The sequence below is a fragment of the Jaculus jaculus genome, chromosome 1 (assembly GCF_020740685.1).
Source record: "Jaculus jaculus isolate mJacJac1 chromosome 1, mJacJac1.mat.Y.cur, whole genome shotgun sequence".
NCBI lineage: Eukaryota > Metazoa > Chordata > Mammalia > Rodentia > Dipodidae > Jaculus > Jaculus jaculus.
The window spans coordinates 266,428,053-266,443,700 of record NC_059102.1 but is presented as its reverse complement, the minus strand read 5'-3'; the positions used below and the strand labels follow the sequence as shown (position 1 = coordinate 266,443,700).

At 43.7% G+C, this 15,648-nt stretch overlaps 2 protein-coding genes across 7 annotated transcripts in view; one reads left to right on the top strand and one right to left on the bottom strand.

Annotated features, from left to right (window-relative positions):
- Wwox (WW domain containing oxidoreductase) overlaps positions 1 to 12,612 on the bottom strand; it is a 1,097,314-nt gene extending 1,084,702 nt beyond the window's left edge. For all 6 annotated transcript variants that reach the window (XM_045140876.1, XM_045140880.1, XM_045140889.1 and 3 more), the window contains exons 1-3: positions 12,422 to 12,612; positions 6,064 to 6,128; positions 5,225 to 5,282 (exon numbers count right to left, since the gene is read on the bottom strand). In XM_045140876.1, the coding sequence (XP_044996811.1) occupies positions 5,225 to 5,282; positions 6,064 to 6,128; positions 12,422 to 12,528 (230 nt within the window). In that variant the 5' untranslated portion in view covers positions 12,529 to 12,612. The remainder of the gene's footprint in view (positions 1 to 5,224; positions 5,283 to 6,063; positions 6,129 to 12,421) is intronic.
- LOC101612868 (acyl-protein thioesterase 1-like) lies at positions 284 to 1,179 on the top strand. The gene is made up of 3 exons (XM_045140933.1): positions 284 to 649; positions 746 to 883; positions 1,141 to 1,179. Exons 1-3 carry the CDS (start codon positions 284 to 286, stop codon positions 1,177 to 1,179), a joined length of 543 nt encoding a protein of 180 aa, XP_044996868.1.
- Positions 12,613 to 15,648: the final 3,036 nt, after the last annotated feature.

Below are 15,648 nucleotides of genomic sequence, written 5' to 3'. Positions count from 1 at the left end.
TACCTAGAAACCACTTCCAGGGCTAACTTTCCAAGCACTTTTCAAGGAAGGAGACTGCATAGGAGAAAACTTACTGTACAAAGTTTAGGAGCTTCTACTACAGACTTGTATAAAAACCAACAAAATTTAAAACTTTGAAAAAGAAATTTACAGTGCTGGAGCATGCGCCCGGTGGGGTGTGCCGGGACTCGGGCTACTCGCGGCTCTCGCACGCCCTTGGGCAGCCAGGCACCCACTGTCCCTTACGCTTCCGCTTCCGACGCATTGTCCACGGAGCCAGTGGATGTGCGGCAATAACATGTCTACTCCACTGCCCGTCGCCATGCCCACCGCCCGCAAGGCCACCCCCGCAGTCATTTTCCTTCATGGATTGGGAGATACGGGGCATGGATGGGCAGAAGCATTTGCAGGTATCAGAAGCTCGCATATCAAATATATCTGCCCGCACATGCCAGTTATGCCAGTTACCTTAAATATGAAGATGGCTATGCCTTCATGGTTTGATACTATTGGGCTTTCACCAGATTCTCAGGAGGATGAATCTGGAGTTAAACAGGCAACAGAAAATGTAAAAGCCTTGATGGATCAAGAAGTGAAGAATGGCATTCCTTCTAACAGAATTATTTTGGGAGGATTTTCTCAGGGAGGAGCATAATCTCTGTATACTGCTCTCACAACACAATAGAAACTGGCAGGCATCACCGCACTCAGTTGTTGGCTTCCACCTCGATCTTCCTTTACACAGGGTCCTATCAGCAGCATCAACAGAGAGGTATCTATTCTTCAGTGTCTTGGAGATAGTGGTCCTTTAGTTCCCCTAATGTTTGGTTCTCTGACTGTTGAAAAACTAAAAACATTGGTAAACCCAGACAAAGTAACCTTCAAAATCTATGAAGGGGCTGGAGAGATGGCTTAGCGGTTAAGCGCTTGCCTGTGAAGCCTAAGGACCCCGGTTCAAGGCTCGGTTCCCCAGGTCCCACGTTAGCCAGATGCACAAGCAGGCGCACGCGTCTGGAGTTCGTTTGCAGAGGCTGGAAGCCCTGGCGCACCCATTCTCCCTCTCTCTCTCCCTCTACCTGTCTTTTTCTCTGTGTCTGTCGCTCTCAAATAAATAAATAATAAAAAAAGAAAAAAGAAAAAAAAATCTATGAAGGCATGATGCACAGTTCGTGTCAATAGGAAATGATGGATGTCAAGCATTTCATTGATAAACTCCTACCTCCAGTTGATTGACGTCACTAAGCGGCCTTGTGCAGATTACACCAGCATCATTGTACTAGCCTAGAATATACACCTTTTCCCATTTCTGATCTTTAAACTCCCTCATGTTTGTAGTGTTAAAATGTTTTGCAGGGCTGGAGAGATGGCTTAGCAGTTAAGCGCTTGCCTGTGAAGCCTAAGGACCCCGGTTCGAGGCTCAGTTCCCCAGGTCCCATGTTAGCCAGATGCACAAGGGGGCGCACGCATCTGGAGTTCGTTTGCAGAGGCTGGAAGCCCTGGCGCGCCCATTCTCTCTCTCTCCCTCTATCTGTCTTTCTCTCTGTGTCTGTCGCTCTCAAATAAATAAATAAATAATTTAAAAAAAAAAAGTTTTGCAATTACATGCCAATGATACAGACTAGATGATGTCCCCTCATGGGATACTTATAATCTTTCAGTTTCTATATATATATTTGTATATACAGAACATACTAGTATTAAAAAGTAGGTAAAACAGCTAGCTTCCTTTTCCCAATGTAATTCAGTAGAATACTGTAATCAGAGTTCTTATTATCATTTGAAAATTACTAGTATGCTCAAAGAACATCTATTCAGACCATAAGTGGTTCAGATATAAATGACTTGTTCATGCTGTGGCCTAGACTCTGGGTTAGACCATAGTTGCATAGTCACTATGCAGTATCTGTATTTTTGTATATGCATTCATATGTATGTAAGGATTGTAATACATAAGAGTTAGATGCCATTACATTATTGTTTATACCCGGAATAATGCTTTTCAATGTCAATAAAAGAGAATATTTTCTTCAAGTAATGGTCCTTTTATTGGGGGACTAGGCTTTTCTTTTCTCTGATATTTCTATTTAATACTCTTGTCATTTCAAAAAAAAATGTTACTTTCTAGATTTTCTATAGCAGATCAAATACTGCTTCCCTACCATAGAAATCCATCAATATATACTATAACTTGACATTCTCAATCAAAAACATATGGATTTAACATCTAAGTACACTTTAAAAGAAACCAAACATTATATATTTCAAATAACTGCACCTCAGTCCAAATTCAGACCTCTATAGTTATTAGAATCTTCAATACAGGTAATAATAATTATTAAATGTTTTTTTCTGTAAACAACTGAAAGGTTAGATCATATTCTGGTATGTTTAGAAATATTATGAATTTCTAAAATGATGAGGTCTACTTATATTGTAGTTTAAGCTTACAGACGTTTCAAGCCAACTTACTGTACAAGAACAATCCACTAGAAACTTTTGCTTTATTTTTTTCTGTCAGGGAAATAATTTAAATTTTCATTCTACACAAATGACTTTCTTAAGATCAGTCTTCTTGTGCAGATATAAAATAGCAATTAATTGATTTTTCAATTGTCAGAGTGTCCAGATTACTGTTAAAAGTATTTAAAACAAACTTATGGGTAATAAAGATTAATCATAGCCGGGTGTTATGATGCACGCCTTTAATCACAGCACTTGGAAGGCAGAGGTAGGAGGTTGCTATGAGTTCCCAACCACCCTGAGACTACACAGCAAATTCTAGGACAGCCTGAGCTAGAGCAAGACCCTACCTAAAAAAAAAAAAAAGATCAGAACCTTAATGTAATACTTATCACACAGTTTAATATGTAGCAGAAATGCACAGTTGATGTTTTTGACCTGTGTTAATTTTCCTGCTGTATTCCAACTTACCAAAACAATGTTAAGAATGCATCTTTATAAATGGATGCTAATTGATAATGGAAATAATTTAATGGACTAGATAGGATGTTAATAATGAAGCCATATGCTTGTCACATTTAAAGTTTTTAAACAATCATTTAATATATCATTTTGCTTTACCTTGAAGGACATAAATATATTTCAGTTATGTTAATCATTAAGTTCTTATTTATAGCAAGAAATATTCCCTGTTGACCTGTGCTACAATGTGGGAAAACGTAAATGTTTTTCATGGTTTCTATCAATGTGAAGTAAAATTTAATTCTGGCTCAAAAAAAAAAAGAAAAAGAGCTGGGTGTGGTGACACACGCCTTTAATCCCAGCACTTGTGGGGCAGAGGTAGGAGGATCGCCGTGAGTTCAAGGCCACCCTGAGACTACATAGTTAATTCCTGGTCAGCCTGGGCCAGAGTGAGACCCTACCTCGAAAAACCAAAAAAAAGAAAAAGAAAAAGAAATTTGCAACATACAAATAAAGAATTGATATCCTTAACTTAGCCCAGAAAGAGATTTTTATAAATCAAGAAGGGAGAGGATGTTGAGATGGCTCAGTGGTTAAAGGCACTTGCCTGCAAGCCTGCTAGCCTCAAGTCAATTACCCAGCCACCTACATAAAGCCAGACAGATGATCATCTGCAGCATCCAAGAGACTCTTGCACACCGATACACACACGTGCACAAATATACAAATGTGTTTGTAAAAATCAAGGCAGGGGTGCTGGAGAGATGGTTCAGCAGTTAATGACACTTGTTAGCAAAGCCTGACGACTTCGGTTCAACTTCTCAGACCCAAGTAAAGCCAGCTGTGCTAGGCCTAGGTGCGCCCTCTCTCAATCTCAATCTCAGTATCTCTCTCCTTACAAGTAAAAAAAAATTAAAAAAAAAAAAAAGGAAGGAGCCCTTTTATCAATTAATAGGCACCATGCATAGTTGCAGAGGCCTTTAATCCCACCATTTGGGGGCCATAGGTAGGTAGTATGATCACCATGAGTTCAAGGCCAGCCTAAGACCACTAGTGAATATCCAGGTCAGCCTGAGCTAGAATGAGACCCTACCTTGAAAAACACAAAATGGAATTTCAAAGGGGAAAGTGCAGGGGTGGGGGGAGGGAGGGTGTTACCATGGGATATTTTTTATAATCATGGAAAATGTTAATAAAAATTGTGAAAGGAAAAAAAATAAAATTAAAATTAAAATTGAAAAATAAATAAATAGCCAACAATGCATATCCTATCTACACACCTGGCAGACAGGCTGCTCTGCTGGGGCTGCTCAGATTCATGCCAAGCAACTCCAGGCCTATCTGCTCCCAATGCTGAAGCTGTACCAAGAGTTCACTAGATTTGCTTACAAACCAGTTATGTCATTTGAACTTATTACTATAACTACACTACTAAAGGAAGTATTATTCCATGAATTAGTAACATGAGAAGCCAAAATGAAGTGTCTCTGATTCTATAAAAATGAGGCTAAATGCTTTGGAGACCTTCGATGACAAGTAGCTAAGAAAATATGTGACTCAATCAAGTACTGTGAAAAGGCTAGAAAAATGTTATAAAAATTAAAAGAAAAAAAATGGCTGGGCATGGTGGCATACACCTTTAAATCTCAGCACTTGGGAGGCAGAGGTAGGAAGATCGTCATGAGTTCAAAGCCACCGTGAGACTACCTGGTGAGTTCCAGGTCAGCCTCAAAAAACCAAGGGCTGAAGAGATGGCTTAGCACTGAAGGCACTCCCATGCCATGTCCAAGGACCCAGATTCAATTCCCCAGTACCCACATAAGTCAGATGCACAAGATGGTGATCTGGAGTTCATTTACAATGGCTAGAGGCCCTGGTGTACCCATTCTCTATCTGGCTTTCTCTCTTAAATAAATAAGTAAAATAATTTTTTTAAAATGAAGCATGTAGATTCTTTGGAAAAGTTATGGTTTTTGTTAACCTTAAAGAAATGACAGTGCAAATTGTACATGCTACATTATAGGTGTGCTCAGGACAAAGACCACACTGCAATCCATGTGTCAGATTCACATGTGAAGAACAGGTCTAGCCTGACCACAACAGCTTAGTGTACATAAAAGAGTAGGGGAAAGGGTATAGGCTGGGAAGAATAAATCCAAAAGTTGAAGACAGTAGTTACTGCTGCTACCACTATAGGTATATACTACTTCACATTTTCCTATAATCACCATGCATTACTTTTGAAATTGAAAATTCTTATGAAAAACAACCTGGACAAGAGAACTTTTACACAGACACTTACTCAACAAAAAACACCTGCCCATTCTCATCCGTCTCTTGTTCCCATCCATATGGCAAATCTGAAACACAGGAAAAATTGGCAGGTCTCAGAGTTGCAGGGTGACTCAAGTCCTACCCCCAGTCAGGAAGAAGAGGTGTCATCCCTTCCAGAACCTATTTTATCAGCGCTCTGGCTGTCATCCTAGCTTGCTCTGGTCTCAGGACCCAACAGTGGAAGTTACAAAAGGCTCAGCTACCCAAATGGATTTCCCTTTTCTCCCTCTTGCTTGAACACCCTGCTTCATTCTTGACCACTCCTAACTACTCCACTCAGCTCTTGCTTTTACTGTGAGCCTCCATGCTTGCTCCTGTTTGAGTTCCTGAAATTCACAGACTCTCCACCTAACGCCAGCAGGGTGCCAATGCAGGCTACCTTCTGCCATGCAACAGGGCCATTATATTGTTTTCATACATACACTTAACTCTTCAACTAGACCTGAAATCCATTAAGGCCAAGATCTATCTAATGCCTTTCTTTCATTTTCATACTTCTATTCCATGAATTGTACACTGCTCAGAAGGACCCAGACATTGTGGTGAGTTTTATGGAATTCCATAAAATACTAGTATTAATATAGTACACACCAACAGCAATTTTACACACAGTACAGCTATTGGAAAACCTAATAAACTGTGAGTCAAAGGTCCCAAAGTTAATACATTTTTGTTTTAAGACTAGTAAGAAATCTTCCTGTCCTCCCCAACATCTTAGCTCTCTTCCTTCTGTCGCAGTCATGACCTGTCACCTCACTGCCTGTAGCATCTTCCAACACCAGTCTTTCCTTGTGACAGCATACAGACCTCCTGCTACTCGTTTTCTTTTTCCAGTTTTTGGATGCTCCCATTGAGTCTTCTCCTCAGTGTGACTGTAAAAGACAGTAAGTAGAGTTAGCATTTCTAAAAAGCAATCAGCTGTGTTAAATTCTCTCCCAGATAGCACACTCGTTGTGCACTCACTCATGTGCTCTCACGCTCGCTCGCTCGCTCTCTCAAGACTAGTAAAACAGACTCTGAAAAAAGTACGTAAAACATAAATTCTCCTGATTGTATGGGGTCAGAGATGAGAGAAAAAAACTGTCCAGGCGTCTCCTGAGAGGCTGCCTTTACCACCAGGAGAGGAGACCAATATGGGAGGAGGAAGGACGGGCCTCCAACTTCGTGAGGCATTTTTCTATCAGTTTTCACTTTAGCCAAGAATTCAGTGACAAAATTCATGGTGTCTAATTCACAATGCTAATATTTTAACTATTATTTATAGTGTCAACCTTTTAAAACTTTTTTTTTTTAATTTTTACTGGGGGTAGGGTTGTTGTTAGAAACAGGTTCTCATGTATCCCAGATTAGCTTCAAAACTTGCTATGTAGCTAAAGATGACCTGCCTCTAGCTCTCAAGTGCTGAGATTACCAGCATGGAATGCCATATCCAACTTTTGTTTTTGTCTTTCTATGTAGGGTCTCACTCTGGTCCAGGCTGACCTGGTATTAACTATATACTCTCAGGGTGGCCTAGAACTCATGGCGATCCTCCTACCTTTGCTTCCCACACGCTGGGATTAAAGGTGTGCGCCACCATGCCCAGCTCCAACTTTTAAGTATATATATTCCTAGGTGCATGTCTTTAATTCCAGCACTCGGAAGGCAAAGAAAGGAGAATCACTCTGAGTTGAAGACCTGCCTGAGTCTACATAGTGAATTCCAGGTCAGTTTGGACTAGAGTAAGAACCCACCTCAGAAAAAAAATAGGGCTGGAGAGATGGCTGAGAGGTTAGGACACTTGCCTGCGAAGCCTAACGACCCTGATACCCACACAACGTCAGATGAACAAAGTGACATATGCATCTGGATTTTGTTTGCAGTGGCTGGAGGCCCTGGTGCGCCCATTTTCATTCTCATTCTCTTCTCTATAACTCTCTGCTTACAAACAAATATTTTTTAAGCACTGGGTCCTAAATGCTCCAAAAAAACACATCAGAAATGTTGTAAGACATAAAAGTCTCCTAGATCAACTATCTATAACAAGACAACCACCTCTGTGACCACCAACTCTAACTGCCAGTCAGCGCATCCTCTCAGCCCCCACTTTCTCACCTGCAGAATGGAAACTACACTATTCCTATCTCAGGAGCTATGATGGGAACACTGCATAAAAAAGGCTCCACATAGTAGATGGTATATAAAATCCCTCAGAAAAGCAGGCCATTATTTTGAACAAATTAGCTATATACCTTAATCTGAGTTCTGTGCCAAAACTCAAAACAATATATACTTTTAGGAGTGACCCAACAGCCAGAACTATCTGTCACCAGGGGACAAGGCATCCTTGAAAACATACAATGGCCTCATCATAAAAACATCCAGATGTGCAGGAAGCGTTCAAAGGCTACACTGAATTTCCTAAAAGTTTACAGAAGATATGAGTACTTTATCACTGACATCCATATGATAAAATCAGAATACTCCTTCCCTTCAAATTCTACTAAAGAGAATAAACAGCAGGAATTGTCTGTAAGCTTAGCAAGTCACAAGCAAGGTCTGTCTTTTCATGAGCTCTTGGCTCCAGCTCTGTTTTCACAAGCGCCTGGCAGCTGGACCTCTATCACAGGGCAGAAACACTGGTGAGCTGCTGCAAGGTGAGAAACATGAGATACTAAACAGTGCTTGAACATGAGTAAATCTTTGGGCAAGCAAGTGATCTCAGTAGCAAAGACAAAGTTGGTACATCAGACGCTAGTGAATCCACTTGCAGACAGTAAGGCTTGGCTCCCTCATCAGATAACCTGCACCTCATGACACACAGGAGAATCAGAAACCCACTCCTGCTTATCTTTGGACATGCAGGAAATAGCAACTCAACAAACCAAATGTGAGCATTAACAGCCAACACTCACACTCCTTGCTTTGTCAAAAAGAGGCAGTGGCAGGCTGGAGAGATGGCTTAGCAGTTAAGCACTTGCCTGTGAAGCCTAAGGACCCCAGTTCAAGGCTCGATTTCCCAGGACCCACATTAGCCAGATGCACAAGGGGGCACATGTGTCTGGAGTTCATGTGCAGTGGCTGGAAGCCCTGGCATAGCCATTCTCTCTCTTTCTCTCTGCCTCTTTCTCTCTCTGTGTTATAAAAATAAATTTAATTTTTTTTTTTTAAAAGGAAGTGGCGTTTTCTCAGGTCTGGCATTAAGAGGAGTCAAGAGGGACTAGTTGAGAAAGAGTTCAGTGGAATAACACCAGGGCAGGGAGAACAAAAGAAGGCAATGGGAGAGGATAATGATTAAGTTACAGCATGTTCATGGATGAAAATTCTCAGCAGCACAACTGACCAGCAAATGAATACCACCAGGGCCTGTATCAAGCTGGAATCCAAGACACCAGCATACCCTGTACATAACCCATAGTAGATGTGCAAGTTTAAACATATATGCTAAACGAATTCTTTCCAGAAGAGCTAAACTATTCACTCAGAACCCTTTGAATCTATCCTAAAAATAAAACTAACTTTGGCAGACACTATACACACCCAGGTTTTCCATCCTGACACCACAGACCTTTGGCCTAGGTGAGTCCCTGGTTCAGGGCTATACTGTGCAATCCTGGCCTCTGGCCACTGACAATCTGCCACTCCCAAAGCTTTGGCAAATGTGTCCCCATATACTGCCAACTGTCCCTATGGAACCCACCTGTCACTGGAGTAGTGGGAGTGAGGACTCCAGCGTCACAATGTCCCACTTCCTAGTTCTCCCACTCACCAGCCTTGCTCAACCTCCTTGTGCCTCAGTTTCCTCATCAGTAAAGTGGGAATAATCACAGCATCTACTTCCTGGGGTTAAAGGACTGAATGAGTTAACATGTGAAAAACTAAGACCTATCCCTTTTTAAAAAACATTTTATTATTTACGTATTTATTTATTGAGGGGGGGGGCACATAGAGAGAATGGGAGCTCCAGGGCTTCTAGCCACTGTGAACAAACTCCGGACACATGTGCCACCTTGTGCATCTGGCTTCAAAGTGGGTACTGGGGAATCGAACCTGGGTACATGGGCTTTGCAGGCAAGCGCTAAGCCATCTCCCTAGCCCAAGAAAGTACTTTTAAGTAAACATATATATAAAAATTACTTAAAAGGCACTCTGAATTACTAACCTTAAATGGCTTTCTAGTGAAAGAAAACCACAACACATGTCCCTTAAGTGTTACCTTGCTCCCCTTAAGTAGATGACCTCCAATGGTTTCTTTCAATATGCATTTTGTTACATAAAGAGATAATGGACCCCAATTTTAAGCCAAAGGGATCAAAACTAAATGTACACATTACATGAAAGCCAGTTTGAAGTATGCTCTTCCAGGGTAATAGAGGGATTTTCTGTTCGTCCGTCCTTCCTTCCTTCCTTCCTTCCTTTCAAGCAGTTTAAGTTAGCAGAGATATGAAGCAACTTCAAGGGAACAAGGAATCAACTATTTTCTGTCAGGGTGAGGTGGGATGCCCCTCCAGGCTTCAGAAGAAAAAGAAGAAGTAGGAAAAGATGCAGGAAGAGCCTAGATGCTCTCTCACATTGGAAGTTAGCCCTCAGTGCTGAAATGCCCCAGAGCACCTTCCTCCTTCCCCCAAAGCTGAGCCTAGAAGACTTGGGGCCTTATGTCATATATTTCTTTAATTACACCTACACAATAGGACATGGTAAGACAAAATCAAGGAGTTCCACAAGACCCTTTGGTCACAAAGGAGCAACATCTTCATCCTTGAACCCACGCCACTGCTGTTTAAGAAACCACTAGGACAATCGACTCTAAGGACAGTCTCTAAGCCCATCAGCAAAGTGTGCCAAACCCAAGAGGAAGACAAGGGTCACTTCCAGAGTTCAGAGGGACAGAAGGGCCAGAAGACTTGTTGGAGAGATCAAGGGATAGGTGAGAATCAAGGGTGAGGCTCCTTAGCGGCACCCATCAGCCAAAGAACAGAGGGCTCGAAGGACTGGAGGCATGCCCCCATAGTAAGGATACCTGTAGGGCCAGACAGGCCAGTGTAAGACCTAACTCAGTACAGGAGGTGAGGAAAGGGCTTGCAAAGCCATCCACAACCCGTGGAGAACCAGGATGGAAGAAGACGGACAGAACAAGTCACATAAGGTCAAGTGTAGATGGCATATGGGACCTGCAATAGAAGGGAGGCTGGGTCGCAACTTGAAGGAAGGCAATGGAGACCCTGGGCTAAGTGGCCAAAGACAGGTCCCACGGAGCAAGAGGGTGGAGGGTTCAGGAAGCAGGACAAGACCATCTTGGTGTCCTGGAACCCAGTATGATACCTGCTTGGAGGCTACCAATTAATGTCCTCTAATGACTCACTTCACATGCCCCAACCCTCATGAAATATGCCAGTGTGGAGGAGGGCAACAGGAAGATAAGGAAGAACACTGATAAGATGCTGACATACAGTGTGAAGGACCAAGAAACAAGACAGACCAGGTGATGGGTACAAGAGGCTGGGGCACCCACCATCAAGAAAGGCCTCCTGGACAGTGACATTGAAGCTTTGCACACTTTGTCACTGCCCCACTGGATCAAGCATCCTTATGGACGACAGCACGGTATAATTTATCTGGACAGCACTAATGCCCAGCAAGGCTTGTGGTCCTTGAGATTTCTGTATATCTTTTTAAAAAGTATATTTATGTATGTATGAAAGGAAGAGAGAAGAATATGAGCAAGCCAGGGCCTCCTAATGCTGCACACAAACTCCAGATGCATGGGCCACATTGTGCATCTGACTTTACATGGGTTCTAGGGAACCAAATCTGAGCATCACACTTTGCAAGCAAGCACCTTTTTAACTGCTAAGCCTTCTCCCTGACCCGATTTTTTTAAATGTTTTTAAATTTTTGTTTATTTATTTTGCTGAGAGATAGAGGTAGATAGTGAATGGGCGCTGCAAAACTGCAGACACACTACTACCTTGTGCATCTAGCTTACGTTGGTCCTGGAATATCAAACTTGGGTCCTTTAGCTTTACAGGCAAGCACCTGAACCACTAAGCCATTCCTCCAGCCCTGATTTTTGTATATTTTAAATGAATGAATTCACCAGAGATTTCATGATTCTTTGTTTTTCTTTCCAAGCAGCCATCAAGGGCGGCAGTGGTTCACAACCTCATATAGCTGAGAATCTCCTGGGAAGACTTTATAATGAATCATCACTGGGGAGAATGGAGGGCCCAAACAAATTCATAATTTCTGCAAGAAGGACCTAATTTTTTTTTTAAGCCATTTCTCGGCACTTGAGACATGAAAGCAGAAGATCAGGAAGGTGTTCAAAGTCATCCTCTGGTACAAGCTATCCAATTGGAGGCAAGCCTGAGCTATATAAGACCCTGTCTCAAAATAAGTTACAATAAACTAAAAAATACCTAAGACAAGAACACATAACAGGGACAATTTAAGACAAGGAAGGAGACCAGCAGGAGGAAGAAGGAAGAGCAAATGGGTAATGGGGGGGTGAATATGATTAGAGTACACCAATATGCACGTACAAAGATGTCAATGAAATCTGTCACTCTCTACAACAACCACACAGTAATAAATGAAAAGCCCAAGTCTGTATTCAAGACACCTCCTGGAGCTGGGAGTAGAGGCACATGACTATAATTCCAGCTCTTAGAAAGTGGGGACAAGAGGATCTGATGTTCAAGGACATTCTCGTCTACCCAATTAACTCGAGGACAGTCTGGGCTAAAAGAGAGAGAGAGACAGAGACAGAAAGACAGTACCTAGGTGATTCCAAAGTTAGGCTCTAAAAGTGGCTCCTGTTAAAGATTCAGTCATATGTAAGCAGAGTATCTCAACCCATTTTACAGATGAGAAAACCCAAGACTATCTGTTCTTCCAGTGGCCCAAGGTCACAATGGATGGAGAACTGCTCGTCAGGGTTTCCTTTTAAATACTGCTAGGCCTCCAACCCAGACCGCTTTTGGCTGGTCCTGGGCATCTGAATTATCTTCCTATGTCCTCTGGGTAAGACCTGGATTTGCCGTGCAGAGCGGCCTCGTGAGCAGCAGGGGCACCTGGACCCCGAGCCCACCGACCGAGCGAACCCCTCCGGGCCCGGGAAGCCGGGAAGCCGGTCACCCGCCTCTCGCCCCGCCCCTCGGGCGGCCCTGGAGCGGCGGCCCCTTACTTGGCGTAGTAAACCCAGCCATCCTTGGTGGTTCTCTCCTCCCAGCCCGGGGGCAGCTCGTCCTCGCTGTCCGTGTCGTCCAGGCCCGCGTAGCGCAGGGCTGCCATGGCGGAAGAGTAAGGTGCTCGCCTGCCCGCTCGCCAGCCGCGTCTCCGCAGCCGCGAACTCAAGCCCGCTTCCACCGAGCGCCGCTCGCGCCTGCGCACTGCGCCGCCAGGCGCGCACTGCCGACTCCGCCGGCGCCTGATCCAGGCTCCGCGGGGCAGCGGTGGCCGGCGTCGTGGGGGGCGGAGCCTAAAGAGGCTCCTGGTGACGCCGCGGACGAGGGAAAGCTGCCGCTGGGAAGGAAGGAAAACCCGGAGGAAACTCAGCGGCGTGACACTGGAACGGAGCTGAGTCACCCTCCAGGCCTTCAGGGAACCGGCGTGCGCATCCAGTCGTCCAGCCAGGCCTGCGCCTGTTGCTCAGAGACCCGAAATCACTTCCGCGTGGTTCTTGACCAATCCCGAAGTACACCCAACATGGGGCGTCTGGGAAATGTAGTCCAGTGCGAGGGAAGGCATTCTAATGGGCTTGTGCTGGCCTCCAGCCTAGCATCTTATGGAGAGTAAACATCGTGATTTAAAATTCCAGGAGCCAGGAGCTGGAGAGATGGCTTAGCGGTTAAGCACTTGCCTGTGAAGCTTAAGGACCCCAGTTCAAAGCTCGTTACTCTGGGAACCACGTTAGCCAGATGCACAAGGGGGCGCACGAGTTGTTTGCAGTGGCTGAGCAGCCCTGGCTCACCCACTCTCCTCTCTCTCTCTCTCTCTTCCTCTTTCTGTCTCTCTCTCTGTCGCTCTCAAATAAATAAAAATAAGCAACAATGAAATTCCAGGGGTTTTCTTCGCTTTAGAGATTCGCAAAGTTCGTTATGCATGTAAAGCCAAAAACATTTGTAATCTGGAGATCTTAGAAATACAAATTTGGGGGCTGGAGAGATGGCTTAGCGGTTAAGCGCTCGCCTGTGAAGCCTAAGGACCCCGGTTCGAGGCTCGGTTCCCCAGGTCCCACGTTAGCCAGATACACAAGGGGGCGCACGCGTCTGGAGTTCGTTTGCAGAGGCTGGAAGCCCTGGCGTGCCCATTCTCTCTCTCTCCCTCTATCTTTCTCTTTGTGTCTTTCTCTCTGTGTCTGTCACTCTCAAATAAATAAGTAAATAAAAACATTTTAAAAAAAGAAATAAAAATTTGGGATGGCTTCAAAAAAATACAAAGCGTAAATTCTTGTTCCTCTTCCTTGCGGTGTCAGAAAGTTCTTCCAACCGTAACAGGGTTCTATTGGTAATAGTCCCCAACAAACTAAAAGCAAACCAAATTGCAAATTTACATAGTAGACTCTTGGAATGCCTGACAAGTACTCTCTATATAAATATCCTATATCCAAAACCTTAATCTTATCTCCAACTTGGCCTTGTCTAAGAACTTTTCTAGAACATGACCCATTTAGAAATTTTTTCCCAGCTCTGTGTTATGGAAAAGTCTATTGGCCTAGGTTTTAGATAGTGCAAGCTGTAAGACCCCCAGAAGGAGGACCCCACGCTCTGCCCGGAAATGGCGACACCCCAAATCACTCACGAGAAATGGTCTTGATGCAAACAGCAAGAGGATTTTTATTCCAAGCGCGCTGGGGCCCACAGTCGTACACCACGCAGGGGTAGAGGACTGCAGAGCCCCGAATGCAGGTACGGGGCAGTTTTCATAGGGTTTCTAACAAAGCCTGTGCATTAGACCAATCATTTTTTTAACATCAGGAGTCTGCGGGGTGCAAGCCAGTCAGTTTGTGCCACCCCATAGTTTCTTAGCCAATTAGTTTAACTTGTTTAAGCCCCTCATGGACCAATCAGTCTCCTATGACCTTGGTGGTCAGCATTTGTGCGGGTCCTTGGGTGGGGGTAGCAGAGTGTGGTATCAGTCTCCTGTGACCTTGGTGGTCTGAGGCAGGCTGCTACGGCTTATAAGGTGCAGGCTATTAGGGCTTATGGTGCAGGCTATTTACAGAAACCAAATAAGTGGTTCACTTTATTACTCATTTCCCATCCTTGAGGGCTATCTCATGCCCTTTTTACCTAGTTTTATATTAGGAGTGGGCTCTGATATAATGAGAAGAGGGATTCTTTACTTGCTTCCAACAGAGAGTAAAGCCTGGAGTTTGAGGTATACAGGGGCCCGCTTAAGCTCCCTTTGGAGCATGATGGTATTTCTGGGCTTTTGAATTCTTGGGCCTTTCAAAGCCTTCATCAAAGCATTACATGTTTTAAGGATAAATGAAAACCAGGCATGGTGGCGCATGCCTTTAGTTCCAGCACTGGAGAGGCAGAGGTAGGAGGATCACCATTAGTTCATGGCCACCCTGAGATACCTAAGGGATAGTGAGTGTGTTGCTTTTTGTTTTAAAGCCCTGAGATTGATTCTTGCTGTAGAATATTGTTAAACTCATGAGACAAAGAAGAGACCACCAACTCAAATATTTGGTCAAATGGAAGCAAGCTGTATTGTGTACACGGAAGCTGGCCAGCTGGCTGTCCGACCCAAAGGCAGGGTTTAAAAGAACAGCCCTGAGCGAAACAGAAGGCAGGTTTTCACATTTCAAAAACTGTAAGGTTAAGAGAATTCCAACAGGAAACTTGGCAAGCAAAATACAGAGGTAAATAGCAGTTCACAATTACTTGGTATGACCTCTTGGGAGAGTATGAGCTCCAGAGGTGGGAAGTTCCAGGCAGGTAGTCAAGAGACCTAACAGAAAGTTTCATAGTAAGCAGAAATGAAACTTAACTTGATTTAATAATAAAATGGCTCTGAACTCTAAGATGGAATCAAACTGTTTCACCAATATTTCCTTGGCATAGTCTTTAGGGAGGAGACACATTTCCCTGAACACATGAAACCAAACTCTTAATGAAAGCACCACTTAGTTTTAACATCCCTGCTATACTATCTTGATCCTAATAACTTTTCAAATCTGTGTGCATTTCTGTGTGGTAACATTAATCTGCTAACCCTTTGGTCTTTCACTTAAGCCCACTTATTCCTTTGATATGACTGGAAAATAGCTCAGAAGTCGCCTGATGGTATGGAGAGAATGAATAAGATCAAAATGAGGAGACTACATTTCTCTACTGATTTGTGGCTAGTACTCAAGGCCTGAGTGCTTAGGCTAACCTTGGGTTGCCCTCTCCTGACACATGT

Coding starts and splice junctions, on each gene's coding strand:
- LOC101612868 (XM_045140933.1), top strand. CDS start 284: ATGTGCGGCAATAACATGTCTACTCCACTGCCCGTCGCCATGCCCACC. Junction 650..745: donor GAGGATTTTCTCAGGGAGGA/GCATAATCTCTG, acceptor TCCTTTACACAG/GGTCCTATCAGCAGCATCAA. Junction 884..1,140: donor ACCCAGACAAAGTAACCTTC/AAAATCTATGAA, acceptor AAAAAAGAAAAA/AAAATCTATGAAGGCATGAT.